Source organism: Camarhynchus parvulus, chromosome 1 (genome assembly GCF_901933205.1).
Source record: "Camarhynchus parvulus chromosome 1, STF_HiC, whole genome shotgun sequence".
Lineage (NCBI taxonomy): Eukaryota > Metazoa > Chordata > Aves > Passeriformes > Thraupidae > Camarhynchus > Camarhynchus parvulus.
In genome coordinates, this window is record NC_044571.1 from 38724308 (window position 1) to 38747679 (window position 23372).

A 23372-nucleotide genomic window follows, 5' to 3' on the forward strand; every position below is an offset into this window, starting at 1 on the left:
AAAGTATTAGTGGCAATTAGATATGAACTAGTGTTATTTTAGGGTCTCTAAACCTCAATGTGTGTAAAGGGTCAGAGAGGAACATTTCTGAGTCACAGAAAAGCATTTCCATTGCATATCCTCGTTGTTGGAAAGTGTGGAAGAGAGCATCTCAGAGTATATACAGTGGTAAAATGAGAAGCAGATGAGGAAGTGTGCCTAGCCAGAAGGATTTTTGGTAATGAGAGAAGTAAGAGAAAATAAATCTTGAAGATGTACACCTATGCTTTTGTTCAAACTGAACATTATGCATTTTACTGTGCAAATATTTCAAGAAACGCCTCTGGAAGAATCCCAAAGTCATTCCCTGCAAGTAGATTTCTTCCCCTGTAACTTCCCACCATGTCCAAGTTCTTTAACATCATTATGAAAATTAACTAATTCTGGAATGACTTTGAATTTCCTCTCCTTTTAAAATTTGTTTTAGGTGCTTAAAAATCATTACCTCTTTTCTACCTGTTTGAGTTGTCATATTACTATGGATGTTTTAGAAAATTGTAGTAGTAATTTTCAAACTTTGGTGTCTTTCTTAGATCTCTTGAAATTCTTCAGAAATCTCGTACATGTTGATTCATATTTTGAAAAAGTCATGCCATCATATTTTCTTTTTTATATATATAAAGTGAAAGATCACCTGGATGGATTTATTACTTCATGCTTTCCAAATCATGAAATCTACCTGTGTTGAGTCTGGAAAATTCTATGAAGTGAAATCTATAATTGTTTATTCTGTTTAGAACATGATTGGTTTTGTTAAATATTATGAAGATTTTATTTTTGCCATACAAAGCCCAGATAGACATCATGACATAGAAACTTCTAATTTAACTCAGTGTTTTGATTGCATCTTTCTTATTTTTTCATCCATCTAGGTTGCTTTTACAGTTCTATTTGATTTAGAAGCTCTTCTGAAGATCTGGTGTTTGGGCTTCACAGGATACATCAGCTCATCTCTCCACAAGTTTGAGTTGCTGCTTGTAATTGGAACCACTCTCCATATTTATCCAGACCTCTATCACTCTCAATTTACATATTTTCAGGTATGATCAGCTACTTTTACTTTTTACCCTATATACCAAATTAAAACGTTACCCATCCACATTTCACACAAATTTCAATTTTCTCACAGTATTGACTGATTTTGAGAATGACTTTAAAATAAAAAAAATCTCTGGTTTTAACTAAGTTCATTGGGTGGATTTAGAAAAATAGCATTTTTCCTGATTTCACTGAGAAGTCCTTTCTGTTGTCAGTAACTCCCATTTCTTACCTGAGCTGCACTGTTCAGTAAGTTCTGGTTTGTTTCTTCATTGTTCTTCACTGAGCCTTGACCTATTACACAGCTGTTTACAACATCACATTCCCATAGTGTCCACCACTACTTTCCTGGCTGCTCTCTCTGAGGCCTCAGTTCACTTGCTGTTGTTTCTCCAAATCTTTATCTCTGTGGCAGTCACATGATAAGATATGTTTCTGTGGGTCTTCTGAGAAAATTTCTCCAGAATCATCCTAGACTTGGGTTTTTAGCTCTCCAGCCATTCCTTTTCTAGATGGAGTATGAGGCTCTTCTTGCATTTTCACTTGGGGGAAGAACAGGAAAGAGAGACAAAAAAAGACTGATTAATTCTGACTTATCATTCTGACTGATTCTTCTTGTCAGCCAGCCCAACAAATTCCCCATTCACCCTCTTTCAAGTGCTTAGGGTTGATCCAGTTTTGGGAGAAAGCACTGGGATTCATTATGAGTTATATTTCACAGTGCTAAAGAAAGGGTTTTTTTAAGAATATAAATATTAAAGGATTTATATCTGCCCATTATTCAGCAAGGGGTTGGCATGGTGAATAAGTAATACTCAATAGGGGAAAATTATAAATCATGAGACAGTGTTCTGTCAATAAATGTTATAGTGACACATATTGTCAACATGAATACAGCATGGGGGAAGCAGTCTCTCCAAGTGTGGGTTGAAACATAATGGCCTTTTCAGATTTCTGCAAATGTCATCCTGTATTTTTTCTGAATGGTTCTGCAAACCTTCTCAAGAAAGCTTTCAGGATGAAAAAAATCTATTTTGTTTTCACCTGATATAATCTGAAGCCTTTTAAGTCATTATAGCTTTGATTTTGCTGTCCAAATATGTAGCATGCTGTTACTCTATGCAGCATGATGCATCTAAGGTGCTAGGAAGGATGATGTGTCAGGAGTATGCACTTGCACAGCTCCGGGAGAGTAGCTGGGAGCTCTCAGTTAAACCAGTCAGCAATTTAGTTAATAATTGGTTCATATTTATTAGGACGTAGTCCACTTATGACTGGTGGTTTCTTTGTAAGAATTTTCAGCATAAATTATGTATATTGGACTAAATGGATGACATCATCACTAACTGATGGGATTGAAAGTATGATTAAAAGGTAGGCAGATGACGGTAATAAAATAATAAGTCTTTTCTCTTTAATGGATTTAATTAGTTTAGAGGAGCAGTAATGATGGTGATGTTTTTTTTAATTACACAGTGCTAGCTTTTATGACTGATAATTTCATGATGTGATTTTTTTTTTCCAAAATACATGAAAGACATGCATTTTACAAGCAGAAACACCTGCTACACTGAAAGATTTGGGTTGTATTATGCAATCCAAGTTCCCTAGGAGGTGAATGATTGGAAGGTTGCAGAATACCTTTGAAGTCAGCATGTAAGGTACACAGCATATTCTTCCACAGCTAAGTTCTGGGCAAGCTAGATAACACATTTTCAAATCAACCAAGGTCAAAATGCATTTTTCACATGACTACATCTTAATGTTAGGCATATTTCCAGGCATTTAGGTATTTGTGATGACAGCATAAATGTGTTCCTTGTCAGCCAACAAAACAGGTTACTGAAAACAGAAGTCCTTCTTGACACATTCCAGGATAGCAAGCAAGAATTATTGTTTGGGTTGTCTAGTCCTCCTTGCATACATTTCAGTTTGCATTATTCATTGGTCTATATCATTACCTTTTGCCAGCACATCACTCAGTCTTTACTACATTGGCTACTGTCCACCCCCCCACCTATCTTCCTTGCATTCACTGTGCATTCATTCAAGATGCTTTGCAGAGCCCTCTGTGAAAGACTACAGCAAAGGACTGTTATCTAGCTATATCTATAAGACATAAAATTAGTGGAGAAATAACAGATTTTGCATATTATTGTAGAGATCTGTAATGAACCAGCATAAAAGGGAGATATTTAAACAGAATTTCACCTATACTGGACTAAAGAGGTGGTATTGTATTTGCGCTTGGGGAAAATACTGCTGAGTCATTTTCTGAATAACTGTCATCCCTTGCAGGAGATGCAGACATTATTTGTAAGAGAGCTATGGTTCCTTTTTTGTATTATTAATTTTGATTTGTTTTTAATATATTTTTTATATTTAATCCAAATAGTGCATCTTCTACAGCTCCTAAATATAATACAATTTGCAATCCAATTACACAAAATGCATAAATTCATTAGAATGTACTTTTGCTAGATTCAATTTGTTACCTAATGAAAACAAATGAAGAAACCAAATAGTATCAATAAGATTAGTGTGTGGCTTAAAGGTCAATTAAAGTTCCCCAAAGAAAGGGGAAAAAAGTAAGCCAGATAATTGAGTTTATCTAAAACACCACTTGGAATACCAACTAGTATGAAATTTTCTCCCCACTGGGGTCTGTGTTGAAACTAGTATTCATGGGAACAGAGCTAACATTTACACCATGAGTAAATCTTGTAAGCAAGAAGGCACCATGTTTACATTTTAATAGTACTTGGAAATCGCACTCATCTCACTATCTGCCTTGGTAGTCAGTTTCATGCTCTCAGATTATATGCAATGTAGTCATGATACCCATATGAAAAAAAGGACTTTATCTCACTTTGTGCTAATGGTGTGAATGTTAAGCTGTCTAGTGTACCCTCTGAATCTAGGAGTCTTGTTTGCCACTGAAGACAGTGGATGCTTATCCCATCTCACGTGAGGGCTCTGGTATGTTTGGAATAAGTTGCTCTCTTGAGTTGACTGTCTCCCACCCCCCACCTCCTTTGGTATTTAAATCTAGATGGCAAGCATATTCTACATACCTTACAAATGGGTAGGGAGATGAGCTTCATGTGAAATCCAAAGGTGTACACTATTAGCAAGCTACAGGGCTACAGCAAGCTCATTGTATAAACAACTTCTGTCATATTTTTTTTTCCAAAAGCAGCACAGTAATTTTATTTGATTTGTACATAAGGTCAGACAATAATTGCACTGTAATTCCTGCTTTTCAGTTTCAATATGATTCTTGTGGAAACCCAGGTGATACCTTGAAATAAAGAGCCTTTTTCTTCCTAGGAACTGCAGAATCTCAGTTGCCCCATATGCTGCTGTCTGTTGTCTTCAGCAACTAACGTTGCTGCCACTACCTGTTGTTGATTCTGCCATTGATGTCACTGTGTCAACATCAATGGCAGAAACAGGAGAATCAGAGCTGTCAGCAGCTCTTTCAAAGTAAACTCAGCAGTGAATGGGTCAGAAGTTCCACACAAGATCAAAGTTTTGCTGCCAGCACTGAGAAGTGTCAGATATGTCAGGGGCAAACAATGCTATTGTGAGATACTGACTTTCTCTGATAGTGAGAATCATGACCCAAAATTTCCCATGTTATATATAATATGAAATAGCAAAATATGTTCATTACCAAATTTACTAGGTTATCTAGCACATAATGCCAAACAATTTTGCTTCAGGTCAGTGAAATGGAAACATGATCTGGGGAAGAAGACTTGCCAGTTCTTTATGTGAATATGTAACTTGATATAACAAACATCATAAAATCAGAGAAATCTAAGTTAGAAGTGGCCTTTCAAAGCCATTTCATTGAGCCTGCTGCTCAAAGCAGAGCTTTCATCAAAGACTGTTCAAGACCGTGCCCATTTAGTATAAGAATGAAATTTTAACAGTGATGGTAATCAAACTGGAGCCATTTACCTAGCACTTCAGTAGATTCTTAATTGCTAAATCTAGATGCACTTTGACTCCTACCTGGAGGCATTCTTTTGTTTGGTAACACACTGTAAACCTCCTTTGGTCTCTAATTTCACATTAGATGCATATTTAGTACCTGTGGTGTGTTTTGTCTATGTCTTTGTTCCCATTGTTACCCCAAAATCAGCTTCACCCAACTGCATGTCTGTAATGACTCTTCATGATCAGTGAGTTGACTACAGCCTTGGAGACCCCTTGGGTCCTCCCATGACTGTACAATCATCCCATACCTGTATGCCTCAATGCTGCTTATGTTCCTTCCTGGTTTTGTGGTTTTAACCTAACACAAAACTTGTCATCTATTACACGTGGTGGCAACTTGATATTTATTGGTCTACAAGGCTTTAGGTCCCTTTTTGGCCATGAATGTCTGATATTTTGAAAGTTTTTGATTAATGAGATAAATAATTGATACTGTTGCATTTTTCTCTTTCTTTGCAGGTTCTTAGAGTAGTTCGTCTTATAAAGATTTCTCCTGCTTTGGAGGATTTTGTGTATAAGATCTTTGGACCAGGAAAAAAACTTGGAAGTTTGGTAGTATTTACTGCCAGCCTTTTAATTGTAATGTCAGCAATCAGTTTACAGATGTTTTGCTTTGTGGAAGAACTGGATAGATTTACAACCTTTCCAAGGGCAAGTATAAAAAGCACTGATTAATCATTGCTTGTCATTATTTTCTTATCGTGGATATTTTCTTACCATTGATGGCAGACTTGGCAGTGTTTGGTAAATGATTGGACTCAGTGATCTTAAAGGTCCTTTCCATCCTAATGATTCTGTGATTCTCTTGGGTTTAATGTGGCCAGTAGAGCTAAACATTGCACAGCCACTTGTTCAATCCTACCCCTGCAGTGGGATAGAGGAGAGAATTGGGGGCAGAAGTGGGGGGAAGTAAAATTTTTGGGCTAAGATAAAGAAATTTCAATAGGACAGAAACGGGAGACAATAATGATAGAAGAATTAGAATATACAAAATCAGTGGCTCACAGTGCCATTGCTCAGTATATGTTGGCTGATGATCGGCCAGCTTCCAGTCTGCAGCCCATAACCAGCTTTCCCCTAGTTTATGTGGTGACCATGGTGCCATATGTGATGGGATATCCCTTTGGTCATTTGGAGTCACCTGTCCTGCCCCTCATAACCTCTTGTGCACCCTCAGCTTGTTCACTGGCAGGGTGAGAGGCAGGAAAGGCCCTGACACTGTGCAAGTACTGCTCAGCACCAACTAAAACTTCACAGTATTATCAGCATAATTCTCATCATAAATCCAAAATATAGCACTGTGCCTGCTACTAGGAAGAAAATTAGTTCTATCCCACCCCAAACCTGGACAGATTCTATCATGTTTCTTATCATATTAGCAGTCTTCCTTTCCTTCTGAGAAACATGAAGCAGTTTATCTTCATATGCATAGGTTTTAAAAATTTGTATTTTCTGGGTGTAATAGTCTTCCTATAGTCCTTCTGTAGTGAAAACCATGATTCCTTGTGATAGGTATTCTATTTTTGCTGTCAAGGGAGCACACAGAAATTTTACCCATGCACTGTGATGATGACACAGCACAGCATACAGCTTAACAGTATTCTGTCATGTAACAGGAAGAGAATTGATGTCCACAGGCATGAATATAGCCCAAGAATTTATATAAAACATGTATATACATGATTAAATCTTCCTATTATGAAAGTGGTTGTTCTTGATCTGTACAGGAATGCTTGTTTTACACAGGGTTATGAAACCTGTCTGCATTGACAAAATAAGTGTTTGCCTTTTGGGTACAAATAATGGATATTTATGGGCATTACATTAATTCAGAACAGAACATTGAAAATCAGTGGAAATTGGAGTTAATGTATTTGTTGAAGCACACTGTTATGAATGAAAATAGTGCAATTTCTTTAATACTGGATTAGACTGAGTGTACATGGATTGATTCCAGTGACAATTTATTTGTTTCTGTCATTCCAGTTTGGTTATCCAATGTATCTATTTTAGTGGAAGTGCATTGGTTGGAACAATTAAATAACAATGAATAAGGCAGCCTCAAGGGTCATGTATTTAGCGAACAAAATTGCTAAACAACAATTTGTAATTATAAAGCTGAACTTGATCTATGGGAAGCTGGCCATCCAATGTGGAACAAAAAATGCCTACCCGCAGAGAATAATGCAACACCATGCTTTCTATTTTGGAAAACATGCTTAGAAAAGCAGCCACTAGAATTAGATATGCAGTATCATTCATTAAATGCTAAAGAAAGAAAAATAAAATAAAACTTAAGCTTGCCTAATAAAGTCAGGTCTCTAAATCAAGTGATATTGCCACCATATTTTATTCTCAATTCCCATGTACAACTTCTGAAAAAAACTGCAGGTTTCAAATTGCCATGGAATTTTGTTTTCCAATTATTTTATTATTTATTCAAAATTTCAGTGGAAGTCCTGAAAGAATAATTGTAGTATGATCAAAATAAGACAGGATTGCAATCATCTTCACATTTTAACTAGATAAATTGATGTAAGTACCTGAGAAAGATCCACTTGCAATGAAAAATGGCCAATTTATATCAATACATAAGTAAAGTTTTGGATTATTTTGAGCATTTCAATCTGCTGCCATTTAAACTTCAATAAGGGCTTCTAGCATATTGAATTTTAACAGGTATATGTAAATACTAAATATGCATTTTAAGAGTGAGAAAATATTTTTGCCAACAAATTATACGGTGTTTTTACAAACAGGACATGTCTTTGCCCATCTATTTTATGACTTAAGTACTGGAAAAAGAGAAGAGCTGTCAACAACAATAGAAGAGTGTTACAGCAATACTGAATTGAAATGTTTTCAATATTTTTTCATATGATAGCCAGAAGCATGAGTCCCTCATTATTTTTTTTATGTATTCATATTCACCTTGCTATATTTGTTTCAGAAGCGTAAAATTTACAGTATGTGGTTTCTTTTTGTAGTTTTATAGTGAAGCATCTCTTATTAGGTTAAAAGTCAGTGAAAATTTTGTACTCAAAATTGTGATTGATGGAGTGAAATGCTGGCATCCCTCTGAAGGAGTGTGTCTTCCTAGCAAAGTCTGGGACTTCTCCAATTTTCTTCCCTGAAGAAAAATCACTGAATCAGTTCACAATAAGACAATTCTAATTATTTTCAAAACATGACTGAAGACATGCTATATAACATATGAGATGATATTAAGTCTGCAATACCAGAATTTGCTAAGATAAATTATTAGGAGCTTACCCTCAAAGAAGAGCAATCTTTAAATAGCCAGGATTGTTGCTGCGAGTTTTTCAGTTAAAAATACAGAGGACAAGCATGATAACAAAAATGGTGACACTAAAGGCTAAATTTTGAGTTTCTACATTAAAGTGCTTTCTACATTGAAAAAGACAAAACCTAAAATCATTTTGAAACTAAGTGCTTTATAAGAAGGCACAGTATGGGTTTTGGAACAAATAGACCTCCTCCTTTTGCTAATGCCTCTAAATTGCATGTTTTCACATGGTTTCCTGATGAAAATCAATAGGCACAAGCTCACTGTTGCCATAGCTACTAATTTCACCCTTCTTTTGGCCATTACAACTTGCCAAATGGACTGGCTTTCTCTCTAATGCTAAGCACAAAAATATAGATGTTTGCTTTACTGTTTTTAACCATCTGCTATCTCTTATTTTTGCATGTCTTCTTGGGCTGCACATATTGAGCCATGAGGAAGGATGGGGTGGCGGGGCCCCCTGAAGAACACATAGGTGTAAGGTGGCTGCTAAGAAATTTCACTGTATGGAGAACAAAACACATTGTTAGTGTCTCTGACTTCCATGCCCTGGTTTCTTTTGAAGTTTGCAGCCTTGTGCTGACTGCTCTGTCTCAATTTACAAAGTTGGGAATGCTGCCCTTCTTTTAAATGGGTCAACACAAGATGAAAGTCGGGCCCAACTAATCCCAATAACAATTCCCCAGTTTTGACAAAAGCTAGTGGCTCCTAGTCTTGACCTTGGAAAGAGTTCATGATGTGAGATATTAGTTCAACCTTAGCAACACCCATTAAAAAAGATGAACAATGCAGTCTTAATTGTCTGATTCAGTTAAAATCTCAGTATCACTGCCACATTTTTAAAGGATGGCTACTCTTCTTTAGGGCATTACTGAGCCCTCATGACTGTGTCAGGAGGAAAACGTGTTTTTGCTGGTAGAAGGATGTTACAGCAATGTCCTAAATCCCATTAACTTAATTTGCAGAAGCAATCCCTATGATTGCAGAACTGCTTCCATGAATTAGGCCAGTGGAATTTGGTCCCTAAAGTTTTGTGGGCAAGCACCAGTTACAAGACAAGTACATTATAACTGTAAGTAGTAATTTGTGTGGCGCCACCCCTGTAACAGTTGGACAAGATGTCAGAAATGGCACTTTGGCTCATATATTCTACCAAACCTTTGCCAATCTTACACTATAAATAAAAAGGTAGTTTGACTTCCATCATCAAAACAGCTCATTAAGTAATAGGGTATAAATACTCAAAGAAATTGACAGTCTTTTCTATAACACGAATTAATTCAGAAAATCACCATTTGCATAAATTTCTAAGTCTCGTCTTCACAGATGTTGATTCTGTCAGCTAGTTGCATTTCAAATTAATTTTAAAATAAACAGTGGGAGGTACACCTTTCAGCTAAAAATAACTTGCTCCAAAGATTGCTGAGTGCAAAGCACATATTCATTGTGCACTGCCTTATTTACTTAAAACTAATGTTTTGAATTATACTGGAATTTAATATCATAACAAAATGCTTAAATTACATTGAAAGGCCATTTTATAAAACTATATGCTTTACTGACAACTGGTTTTGATGGAAGATTAGATTTTTTGATATTAAATTAATATCTTCTCCACATTAATTAATTGTGTTAATGATGAGTCCACAATATAGTACTGAAGGTATTTTTATAACTTGAAGAATTAAGTAGAATATATATTTTTTAAAAGCAGTAAACTGTGGTAATTAAGTGTGATTCAGAAGGAAGGAAGGATTCTGCACTAGTTCAGTTGTCCAGTCCCTCAGGTGTTTTTAAAGCCAGCAGTGGGGAGTGTTGTTTAATGTAGTGCCCACCTTATACTTCAGCAAGGAGTGCCCCACCAATCAGATACAATGGCCACTGGCTCTGAGTGCAGGCAGTGACAGCTGCCTGGTTTAGCTTCAGCTCCCCATCACAAAGGGAATCTGGGACATGAGAAGCAGGGCTGAGCACTGATGGGGTCCTTGTCTTCTTCACCCTAAAGCACCCCTGGCAGATCTGACAGAGGCTGAATTTTCTGCTTGTTTCATGCATGCTCAGCTGGCTACAAAAGGCCTTTCCTAGATAAAGATCCCAAATGTTTCTTTGTGTGTCTTGCATGAGGAGCAAATGACTCTCTAATAAGGAAAAGAGTTGGTAAAAGTTTGTAATTTTGCACAGTGTAGATTCTGTGCACATGGCTGGGAGGGGACACTCATTTGAAGGGTGGATGTGGCTGCAGATTGGCAATGTGCTGGTTAAGGACAAGATTACTGTCAGAAACATAAAGCAGAGGGCACTGTGGAAATGTCAGCCCTTGTGCTTGGCCTCTCCAAATACTTGACATACCAAAGACTTTAACCACCCTAAAGAATTTACAGAAAAGTAGTTGCCAGCATTTTTCTTTGCTACTTCTAGTTCATGGTAGCCTTTGTCCTCTGTGGGATCTGCATGCTCAAAAGAAAGCCTGGGACTTTTCATTTGGTCAGGATGTTTCTGGTGTAGAAATTAAAGTCTGATGTTTAACTTCTCTCTGAACATGTGTGATTTCTCATTTGGATGCCTTGGTCTGCTCCATGTTCATCTCAGCTTCACTTCTTGTAATTTGGACTTGTAGGTTTAAGCATCTCTGAAAATTTGATTAGTGTGAGTTCATTCTGAAAAGCAACTGTAAAAACAACACTCAAACTTCTTGGTCTTAACCTAGCAGGGTGTTTGTGCTTCTGTCTGCTTCAGAGTGCCACAGAACACAGCAGCAAGAAGAAAACAAGTTGGACTTTGATGAGGGGCTTTTATGTGTGACTCAGCAGGCAAATGACTTATAAAACCCTCAGCAGCTAAATGTTTGTGAACCCTGTAACAGAGTAAAAATTAGTAGTTCTTCCTCCAAAAATGACCTAGAGGCAGCATGATTCAGTTTCTGCACTTTAAGATATGTGTTATTTAAACCAGCAGAGGAGAAAAAGCTTTACTGCTAGGATCTTTATCTGTGGTCAGTGAAAGAATGGACAGGCAGTATCAGAGGTCTTCTGATACTGCTTAGTACCTTCTGCCACTTCTTTCCTGCTTCCAGTGAACTTTCTCCAGGGTAATCCCTGGGTACAGACATGGAAATTCTCCTCTCACACTGGGCACTCCAAAAAGGCAGTGTCTTTTATGCAGTGCCTGTATAACAAGATGCACTGGATTATCCCTGCCTTACCCAGCCCGTTACTCCATCTCAGAATGTTTTGTAACTGCAGGCCCTCCTTTCCAATTTTAAGCAGATAGCCCTTGATATAGACTGGATTTCACGATACAGAAATAGCATATAGCAAGTCACGCCACATCCTCCTTCATGTCACCAAATATTAATGATTGTTAGCCATAGGGATCTCTCAGAGATCCAAAACCAAGTGCTGTGTGCATGCACATGGACAGACTTCTCTAGAGTAAATTTTCTTTTACTGCAGGTGAGAAGTCACAATCTGGAGTGGACTCCCCTAAGGGTGGGGATATAAGTATAACCTTAATGGTTTGGTTTAAAAGAAACATTGGAAGAAACATCTTAGAGAAATCAGTGTTTTGTTTGAAAAACTTGATAAACTTGATAAAGAGCCCAAGCAAAGTATTTTCCTGTGGTTTATAATAATAACAATATAAATTTGACGTCTCCCACGCAGTTATTTTTGCCAGCAACTTTAAAAATTAGAACCATTTTATTGTTTCCCAACCACATAAGTTTGTATAGCTACATGTTTTCAGCTTTTCCAGCACAAGTTTTGGCCCAGGGTAAGTTGCAGTGAAGGGCTGTCTGGATACTGTTTTCTCACAGGTTTGACAAGAAGAATCCTTTTCTCTTTGTGCCATCACATTAATGTGTTAATGTGTTAATCTGCTGCTGCTGGGCACACTGAGCACAGATCTAATACATCCTTGTAACTGTGTTAACATTTTGAATTCTAGGAATCCTGTTAGCTGTAGCTGCATTGTTGTTTTGAGTTTCTAACACTTTTTTATTTTGCATAAACTTCAGTAAGATACCAACTTTGATCCTTACTGTTTGGAAAGAGAATACTTTCAATGTCAGGCAAAAGAAAAAGAAACTTGTGCAATAGTTTGGCCTCATTTACACAGTTGAAACTGTCAAGATATTTCACTTTGATACTGTACTCAAACTTCTGTTTCCTAGGCAGTGTGCATTCCTCAATGTCTGTGTAGGACGTACATCATGCTGTTACACATTGCCCATGATGAATTCAATTGTGGTTGGTGCTGTAGGCTCAGCTGGGGTTACAAAGGTGTCTGGGTTCTAGGCTTATCTAATTTCATATGTTCCTATCACTGAATAAATAAATTGTTCGAAACATTCCCATTATTTCCTCTATTTTTGACATATATACCTAGCCTCAATGAGTTTGAAAATGTTGCAGGAGTAGTTCCACAAAAAATGCTATTTACAAAATATAGAGGAAAAATCTGACAGGCTGAATCAAGTGCAGGTGCAGAGAGCTTGCCATGTGTTGGTTAGTCTTGTCTGTGGAGTCCTCAAATGCTTCTGCTATTAAGATAACATAATTTGTGGTCGCATTTAATTATAACACTTTATTATAGGTATATTTCGAGAGAGGAGACATAGAAGAGAAAGCATAGTCAAAAATAGCAATACAGTATAATATTCAAAATAATAATTTCTTATGCTCAGGATATTTATCCTATTTTTTTCAGCCATGAAGGAAACCAAAAGGTTCTTTGTGTGTGCTAATGAAGCTAGGACTGTGTTAACAATTGAAGATTACAGTTCTATCAAAGATCAAACTATTTATTTCTCCTTTAGCTCATGAGTAGTCTTTTACTTGGCTTTAAAAGTTAAATTCATTTCTAATGTTTAAAAAAACAAACCAAAAGAGGTATGCATCCCTGTTAAATTAGTTTTAGGAATGTGTCAATAAAACCATATTAGTATAATTCATTAATATGTTTGCAATTCTATTTCTTGCAGGCATTCATGTCAATGTTTCAGATTCTCACACAGGAGGGATGGGTGGATGTTATGGATCAGACACTGAATGCTGTAGGACATATGTGGGCACCAGTAGTTGCTATTTATTTTATACTATATCATCTTTTTGCTACTCTGGTAAGTTTTCACTCACAAATGTGTTGTGAATCATTTAATTTTGAATTACTCTCATAGCTCTTATGCTACTTATTATTCTCAGCTAGTTAAAACTAATTGTGATGCTCATTTTTAGCATAGGCAGCTTTTAGTTCGCGGATGTGGTAGAATAAATTTACCCTTCAGCCATGTGACATGAGGTGGTGGCCTTTGTTCTGGTGTGAGGTGTTGTTCTTCTTAGATCCAAGTCACACTGCCAGACTAACAATATAATTGTTATCTGCCTTGTACCTTCACAGCTCTAATGATTTCAGAGCTAAGTGATTTTATTTGTCATGTAGAACTGGTCCCCTCAGCTTTCATTGCATTCTCTTGGCAACAGCCAAGAGAAGTGTAAATTAAAGTGTCAATTAAAGTGAGAAGTGTAAAACCTTATGATATAAACCCTTAACTAGTCATCCCTTCTGTCCTGTTGCCTGATACAAAATCAATGCATGGAAAATTTATGATATAGTATATCAAGTAATAAATGATAAAAACTAATACAGCAGTTCCTGCATGCAAACAGAGACATGGATTATATAAAAAAAACAAAAAACAACTTTTTTTTCTGCATGTATTTCATGTGCGATTATTACATTCTTTCATAGAGAAAATGGGAAGGAAAAATCTCCTTGATTACCCTCCATCAATAAGGGCTTGTAACTTTATTTTAATACCACACAGAGAAAATACCACAATCAGGAAAATAATCACTTTATGCACCCTTAATTCACTCCTACTATGCTCATTTTTTATTTTCCATTCACTTAGTCTTAATTTCACTTTTTTCATTCCATTTTCTTTCTTTGCTCAAATGTCCACTTACATAAGGTACTAAGTGTATTTCTACAATCTCCACCAGCTTCTATTTACTTCTTTTACTTTACACTTCATCCCATTTCACTTCTAAAGACTGAATAGTTGGACTACAATTGTGGGTGCAATGGATTCCTTCATATGGATGGAAAACTTGACCACTTTATAAATGGCAATAAAGTGCATTTTCTACTCTTAGAGCTGCTTAATCACATCAAAGGATAAACCAAACAAATGTATGTATCAGAAGATATATAGGATGTGTAATTTGCTCACAAGGGTTGGAAAATGCAACTTTTCATGATGGAGTGATCATTTAAACTTGGGAATTGAGGTTATAAAGTAAAAGAAAAGTTAGTTTTTGGTCATAGATTTGAAAGCAGTTACTGGTAAGAGAATCTTATTGATGTTTTTTTGATTCTTCATCAAGAATATTTTCTAATCAGTAATTCATTTTTACTTCTTAGATGAGTATTAAGCAAGTCCATAAAGTAAAATTGTGTCGAGTGACCTCTCTGCTAAAAATTCACATCTTAATTGAGAAATAATTTAGCTCTGAAAGCAATGTTAGTATTCTGTTTTATGTTCCTTATTTTGAAACAATCATCTGGGACTTCTCTATTTGTTTACTGAAAGCACTGATTTTGCTAGGAGTGAGGTCACTTTTCTATGCACCGTCCTCAGTCCTTTTGCAGGGAATTTGCATTTAAATACACAGTCCTTGCTTTGCTCCATAAGGGTACACTTTTGTTCTCATTCACCTATGCAAATTCTACATGAATGAAAAAACCCTGCAAAAACAACTTTGCAGAATTATCTGGGTTTATGAAATTTTGGTTTCAATTCTAAGATCTTCCTCAGACCTTGGAAGGGAAAACTGTGTAGGACAGAGTTTTCTGTAGCAAAAGAAATTTAAAACAAAATAACATGGAACTGGTAAGGGAGCATGAAAATGGTTGGGCTGCTACTTAAACCAAAAAGAAGCATTCTAAGAATAAACAGCCATCAGAGAATAACAAGAGTAAAGTCAAATGAAGAAATTACTTTCACCAACCAGAAAAGGGGGGACAATTAGAATTGAGAATGATAATTGCAGGCATTTGGCATAGCAGACTGTAGAGACTTGGAAAGAAATTAATGTTTCACATAAGAAGGCAAAGAAAAATTGAAGCCCAAAAAAGACTCACTCTCTTGGAAACAAGGACTGTAATTAGTTGAGATGGTGGCAGAGGAAGTTAAACAAATAACAAGTTTGCATTTAAGTTTTCTTTTGTGGTACATTTTCTTTGGTTCTTGTTGGAAAAAAGCAAAAAGGGAGTTAATGAAAGTCTTGCCTTGATACATATCAGTGCATGAATCAGCAAGACTGTAAGGGATGATATATTTAATGAGTGCTGTACTTCTTTTTTGCATGGAACTGAACTTCCTTAACTGTTATGCTTTGAGCAGCATGTACTGAATATCATAGAATGAACAGGATATCTAAAGAAGCAAACCACCATACTGTAAAATCTTAACAGAATTATAGCAAAATTCTTCATTAGCAACTAGGGATCAAAGTAGTTTTCATAAATGCTTGTTAGTCAAAAGGAATGACAAAAGTCAGAGGGTCCACAAACAATCAGAAAGTTCCACTTGGCATGGAAATTAGTATGTTAGTCTGTGACCTACTATATAAGCACATGGCAGTGGGTTTTGGATAATGGAGTAAGGTGAAAGGTAAAAGAGACATTAAAGAGGTATAGATGAATTAAAGACAGAAAGAGAGACAGAAAAAGAGAGCAAAAGTGATCATTAGTGCTGCTTCCAGCGTTCATCCAGCTGGGGGGATGCTGAGCCTGGTTTCAGCATTGTTCCAGCAGCATCAGTCTAGATCATGAGATAGCCAGGATCCTGGGGGTGACTTTCTAGTGAGTGTTGATCCATCTGTGTCAGTGTGGCCACTGGGATGTTCAGGGTACTGGAGGGTACTACCTGGGATTCTTCTAATCCCAGCTAAAGCCAGCTTCTTGTTAAAAGAACTTTTTTTTTCTGAGCACTGACATTTTTTTAATTTATGGGCCAGAGTCCTTCCTATGTCTTCTGTACTTTTATAGTTTATGGAGGAAAAGAAAATCCTGCCTTGGAATAAGATCCACTCAACTTAGATGCAGTTTAAGTTCCAAACTCCTTGTCTGGTATATTAAGGCACTTAAATTTCATCTTCTGTATAGGTAGGGAATAAATTTCCAGTGTGACAGGCAAACTTACACTTCATTTACAAGTAGTAGTGGAAGGATATGTTTGCTCTGGCTGTCACTCAGTGGTCCAAGACCACAGAAAAATTGTAGGCCAGTAACTCTTTTTTAAAAACAAGTTAGGATACCTTCTGGTACCCCTCTGATAGATCAGAAATTGGTGCATGCCTGTAGAAGCTCAGTGTGTTTGAGGATGTTTGCATCGAACTTCAGGGAGTAAAACGTTGGCAGTTGCTGGCAGCTGTGGACTTATGCATGTGTACATATATTTACTGCCTTAGATAGATGTTGTCTGATAATATATGCTGAACAGTGGTATCCTTCCTCACCTACCATACTCCTAATTCTGTCTGCTTATCACCTATATCAGTCACATTTCCAGCTCCTTTGCCCTCTGGTCAGCATCTGTATGCAAGGGAAATGTAATAGTCTGATAGTGATGCACACTTTTTTCTCCCTGGGATTCTTCCTCCTAGAAACATATCTAAACAACATTTAATGTTGAGTAAATTGAGACACCTGATTTTCCTCTTCTGTGACATGAATTTCCTGTACATGTGATGCATGCAAATAACGAAGCAGCTTACTTTTCTTCCAAAGTGGAGTTAGCTACTTTTCACAGAGGCACTCTGAGCATAAAGGAAGGCCATAAAGTAAATGACTGTCAGGTGACTAAAAAGTCACACCTTAATTGAAAACCACCTTAACTTTACAAGATGTTTTAGGATTTTGCTTTGCATTTCTTTTATTATTGTTGTTGTAATTGTCATTGTTATTATTGTTGTTGTTGTTTGTTGCTACTATTTCTGATTATTTAATTTTCTCTTCACACAAAGTACATTTTAATGGGTATATTGTTAAACATATATAATTCATTGGTCATAAAACCTAGAATTTAGCATCTTAAAACTCATAATAATTGTATGGTAAGATAAAAAACAATTTACTACTTGCAAGAGGGCTAGCAGATATATAGTAGCAAGTGATATTAGTTCAATAGATGTCAAAGGCAAGAATCCCATTTACATCAGTAGGCCTGTCATTTTTCCATGTTGTTTAATAATACTTCTTTAGAAAAATAAGATAAACTTCAACAAATCACTTACAATTGTTTTGTAGATTCTACTCAGCTTGTTTGTTGCTGTTATTTTGGACAACTTGGAACTTGATGAAGATCTAAAGAAGCTTAAACAAGTAAGAACATATTTTTATTGTGCTTGAAAGTAGTTTCAATAAGGCATTTTACCTTACTGGTATTTTGTGTGGCAAAAGCTGGGAAATACTTTCATCACAATGAACAAAACGGTACATGTTGAAGTGAAAGGCAGTATTTTGTTAGATAGTGTACTATCCCACCAACCTTAAGGAAAAATGAAGATATTGTAAAAGAGATGTAGACATTTGGTTTAGTATTCAATCAAATTTAATTTAGATACTCTTGTAATTAAAAAAAAATTAAAATCACGGCTAGGCCATGTTTTTGCTTATAACCTACTGAAAGATATCCCTGCCCATGCTTTATGAGCACAGCACAGCTCCACTGCAGGGAAGGGTAATGGGAAGAGGGTCCACAGTTAGGAAGCAGTAGAGCACACTCTGGTCAATGTGTTAGGGGAGGGCTAAAGATGCTTGGAAGAGTTAACTTGCTTGATTGATTCTCCTCATTTGGGGACCAAGAAGACATTCTCTCATACCTGAAACCCCAAATGTCAATCACATAAAACAAATGTAAATAGAGAATTCAGGTTGGCCTTTCTACCCTTGTGCACAAAGCACCAGAGAGGAAGGTATCTATAGTTTTTAAATAAATATATAGTTGTGCTTTAATCTGTACAAAGAGAAGCAAAGTCATCAACTTTTCCCTATTTCACACATGAAATAGCACGAGCTAACACATGTAATATTTGGCTTATAGCCATTATTTGAACAGCTTTTGTTCATCTTTCATGTGCATTAGCAATTGCCATAGAATTATGTTCATTCAATTCTTGAAAAATAATCACCCAGAAAATTGAGATTTTTTTGCTGAAGTTCTGCATGACAATATAATATACTTTTATTTTTTTCTTTAGAGAATTCAATACAGAAATCAATTCTGCTTTTGCTGTTGCAGTAATAAATATCCATATGTATTGCAAACCTGAAATAAGTTAAAAAAGGATAAGTATTTTCTGTGACAAACACAAATACTGGATTTCAGTTCACAAGTTTACATAAGTGAGAGGTCTTACAGATGATTTTGGGATGGTGGGACAGTCTTGAGTATGCAAACTGAGTAGGCCAAATCAAAGGCATTCATTTTTCTCTTTACCAGTCTCAAGAGGTAAAATAATCTGAAATTAAAATGGCTCAGATGTGTGGTAAGCAATGTCATATCATACTGATAATCTTACAGGAAATTTTTCATATTGTCTGCATGAGTTAGGAGCACAAATCAATTTTCTAAAGTGAAGAGCTTGAGATGTGAAATCCAGTGGCTTTTGTGTGAAACATCTTTGATTCATAAGTCCACACCTTTGCCTATTAAATGGCAGCAGCATGGCTTTTTGCTTTAACTGCCGGCTTTGGAAGTGGTGAACAAAAAGCAATAATGAGAGACCACCACTAGCAATGCTTGCCACATTTCAGTCTGAAATTTTATTAGCCTGGTAGGAATTCTGTCTCTGTGATAGCAACAGAGAACACTTAATTGCAAGACATAAATATATATTTTTTTAATCTCTCAACTTCATAGCTTTGAGACTGTAGCACTGTAACTACATCAGAGTGGTTCTGGGCCAAACAAAACTTCTGCCCCAGCCACCAGACCTTCTAGCTACCATGCCACTCCATGACCCGAGAAGACATCTAACCAGAGCACAGCATTTTGCCTTTGGAAATACCAGCTGGGTTGACTGGTATAATGGTATATGGGTTCTACATGCATTATAATGCATATTATACACCATTCTGATGCATGAAAATGTCCAAGGTGGCTGATGCTGTTTCATTTGTACTTATGTTTTTGAAATGTTTCCTTGAGCAGTAGCAGCTCCTCATAGAGTATTACTCAGTTCTACTGAATGCATTCCCTTCTGTTTTTTATGCAAACAAATGAATGTTGTACAAAGTGTTGCATATTTTAAAAATGCCTAAGGTGAAAAGAGGCAAGGGGTCAATTCCTGGAGCTCAATGATATGAGATTCCTGGAATGAATGTACAGCTGCTTAAGTGTCTAGAACAGAAAAGGTTTCCTGAGGGGTAAATACGATGGTATCACGTCATATGTGCTGACAGTGACTGTGCTCTACTGTGCTGAAATATTGCTTGTCTTATCTCAGAAGATAAAGCAAGAAAGAGTTTTCTTAATTGAATAATATTTTGAATTTTCAGTTTAAAAATGGACTTTAAGAATAAGCAGGATTGTAAGGTAATTGTTATGTTCTAATCAAGACCATTTCTATAAAAAATAAATCTGTATTTCTGCACAGAAAAATTTTTGACATCTATAATTAAAAGATGAATGGCATTCTAAGAGAGAAGTCAAATAATTCAAGCTATTAATGTAAAAGACATTCATTGGTTGAAAATTATGAAATTGTAATGCTCTCCATCCTTGGGGATGTATGTTTTTCCCTGCCTTTACGGGCTGTAAAGCTCAAGTCCCAGGGCATTTTCAGATGATGAAACACTGAGTGATTTTCTAGGAAGGAAGGAGAATATATCTGTGGCAGAAATCACACCTGCCTAATAATTCCTTTTGAGCTGTGTTCTGTGTAGTTATGACTTAATTTCTTTTCTGGAACTTGATAAGAAAAATGTTATTACTTAGCTTTCAGATTTTTGGTAAAGGACTAATTAGTTAATGTTTGCAATGTACCGTAGAATGTAAAATACTATGTAAACACTTGGTATTCATGTTGTTTCAGTAAATGTATTTAAATACGAATAAATAAAAGCAAAAATGCATTAAAAGATTAGGAGATTCTAAGTAAGATTATAATATAATTTATTTAAAAGAAAGTAAACCTTTAGAATGAAATATGCCAGTACAAATTTAGTTAAGGATATACATTATGATTCAGTTTTTAATTACCCCATTACATAGTATTAATTCCAAAAGTCTTGCCTCAATGCAAAGAGTAGATAGAGCTCATTTTAACAAGCCACTAGTCCATTTATTGTACAGTGTGTGATCCTGTGCTTTATTATTGCACAGTATTCAGGTTTTACTACAAAGACAAAACTATTAATCTCCTTTCTGTTTTTTATGGTACTCCTCATAAGTATGTAGAACAAACATAAAACTTGTGAAAGATTAATTTAAGTGATTTACTTAGCAGCAGAAGTACACATAAGAATAGAATCTGCTTTTCTAAAACACCATTCAGCTGGTTTAAGAACAGAATAATTTTCTCTATCCTTACAGCTCTAATTATTTGCAATGCCTCTTCCAGCCTCTGCCACATCTCATCCTTTTGTCTATGTTTGCCATCATAGCTCAAGTGAAAAGTGTTTGCTATAGGTCATAGTCACCATCTAGCTGTGCAATAAACTTGACCCTCTGCAGTGACCCAGGCTGACCCTAACACACTGCTGAGTCTCCAGGTATGACACTGATTCTGCTTATCTTGCCATGAGGTCCTTTCCTCTGACTTTCACTACATCAGTTATCCAGATGATATCAAACTTAGGCACAAGAAATCTATCAACTACAATCCTGACTTCTCATTTATGCCTGTCTTCTCCACACTCTCCCTAAACTATTGTCCCAAAGTTAAAAAAGAAACTGAGAGGATTTCTTTGATGTCTTCTGCCTTTTGTGATAAAGCGTTGACTTTCTTAGAAATTTATCACCCTTAACAGATTTTGAAGCATGACTTTCTCTTGCAGCAGGTGTTTTAACTTTTCACGTTATATTTTCCACATATTTACTGATTCCACTGCTACATATTTTTATTAATTTGCCTAGATATGAAGTCAGACTGATTAGGTTCTCACCTCTCATGCTCTACCCTGAATCCCTCTTCTAAAGTTAGTCACATTTGCTAGTTCCCTTTCCTCTCACTCCAGAGCTTATTTAGGTTACAAATCAGCTACCACAGCTGTATGTCAGCCTTGCTATCTCTGAGATCCTTTAGAAGTCTTGAGAGAGTGCTATCAGGTGTTAGGGAGTAACAAATTGACCTTGTGTCAGTTATCTTCCAAAAACTTTTCTCCTGACATATTTGTAGATCAGTCTTTGGCACAGTTTAGAGCCTTCTTTGACCCTGTCTGTAGCAAACACTGTTTATTTTAATTTCTTGCTTTGGTTTTATTTTTCAGAACACACTCAATTAATAGTCTGTTGCTCTTTTAGACTTTCTGCTTTCCTTGTGTTCTTAAAAGCTTTCTTATTAGAGTTTATTTCTTTAGAAACTACTCCCTCAAAGTCTTTAATGATCTGCCATTATTTTTATACTAAAAAACGCTAAAATTTATGTTGGGGTTTTGTTTTATCTATTCTTTGCTTAGCAGATGGCTTTCTTTTCTGAAACATATCCATTTACTTTTAAGTCTTCTTTGCACTCAATTTTACATTGTTGGTCTTGTTGACCTTCTTGGAGTTTTTTCTGTAGCAGGTAGATAAAACAGGATATCTCTGCTAATAAATCAGGATATTTAAAGCTACTCCATACACCTCCCCGTCTCAGATTCTGTCATTTGTCCATTCCTTTAAATTTCTTTTCAAAAGCTTTATGTTTTTAAGTAATTTTTAAATTTAAATTCAGTGTAATAGATAGATTTGACCTTCTACTTGTAAAGTATGATCTGAATATACACCATTTTTATCACTTTTACAGAAGAGCTTTTTGATATTTATGCCATGGAACAGATCTTTCCCAGTACTAAACTATGAGATACTTCATCTCTTAGTTTTTCTCTGGCTGTATAAGTCAGCAAGGAGTCACTTAGGAGTAAAAAGTCTTCTTCCCTTTCCTAAACATATATGAGGGTAAATAAAGGCTTCCCAGTGTTATCATTGCTTGTCTTATGGTTTTGAATACTATTTTGCATTTTGAAATTACTTTATAATCCTCATTTACACATGTGCAGAATATTTCTTCCAGTTCTAGACACAGTTTCAATACATGTGGTTCCTGTGCTGGTTTTATGTGCATTTACCTTATTCACTGCATTGATTGAAGAATTTCTGTAACATGTAGCACCAATCTTTCACTGGTGTCACATACTCTCCACTTGGACAATACATTGCCTGTTCTGCATAGTCTGATTCTGTAGGATTCTACTGCCTGTTACTTCTGCCAAGTTTCTGAGATGTGTGTTTTGTCAACACTGTGGGGTTTTAATAACAGAAATTCTAATGCAACTATGGGGGTTTTTTAAGCTTGATTATTAATATAAAAGCCTGGATATGTATTATTCTTGTCTAATTTTATTCCCTCTCCTTAATATGGCTTTATTTTTTATGGTTTTTTGTTTCCTATCAGAATTTCATAAACTTTTAGGACACCTATAGCTTTGTTCTATACAGAGAAACTCATGTTTGCCATGTTGACTACTCCATTCTGAGCTTACTCTACTATTTTAGTACCTGCTCCTTTAACAGCTTTTGCAGTCAGTGAAGTTCCTTAAAAATTTTATGAAAGTTTGAACACCTGGGTAGAAGTCACCTCACTTCACCAATATAACGTTGTATGTGCAGTTTGAAATATTCATGTGGATTTCCTTCTCTAGTCACTGAAGAGTAGCAGATACTTTTGGAGGGCAATTTTGAGAGACATAAATTTTTTTTCTAGGGCAGCTACAG

The 23372-nt window shown here is 36.0% G+C and overlaps 1 protein-coding gene across 5 annotated transcripts in view; it reads left to right on the forward strand.

Moving 5' to 3' along the window:
• The window catches only part of NALCN (sodium leak channel, non-selective), a 228007-nt gene that overhangs the window by 122716 nt on the left and 81919 nt on the right, over window positions 1–23372 (forward strand). For all 5 annotated transcript variants that reach the window (XM_030943111.1, XM_030943136.1, XM_030943144.1 and 2 more), the window contains exons 12-15: window positions 912–1079; window positions 5542–5733; window positions 13371–13508; window positions 17702–17776. In XM_030943111.1, coding sequence (XP_030798971.1) covers window positions 912–1079; window positions 5542–5733; window positions 13371–13508; window positions 17702–17776 — 573 coding nt within the window. The remainder of the gene's footprint in view (window positions 1–911; window positions 1080–5541; window positions 5734–13370; window positions 13509–17701; window positions 17777–23372) is intronic.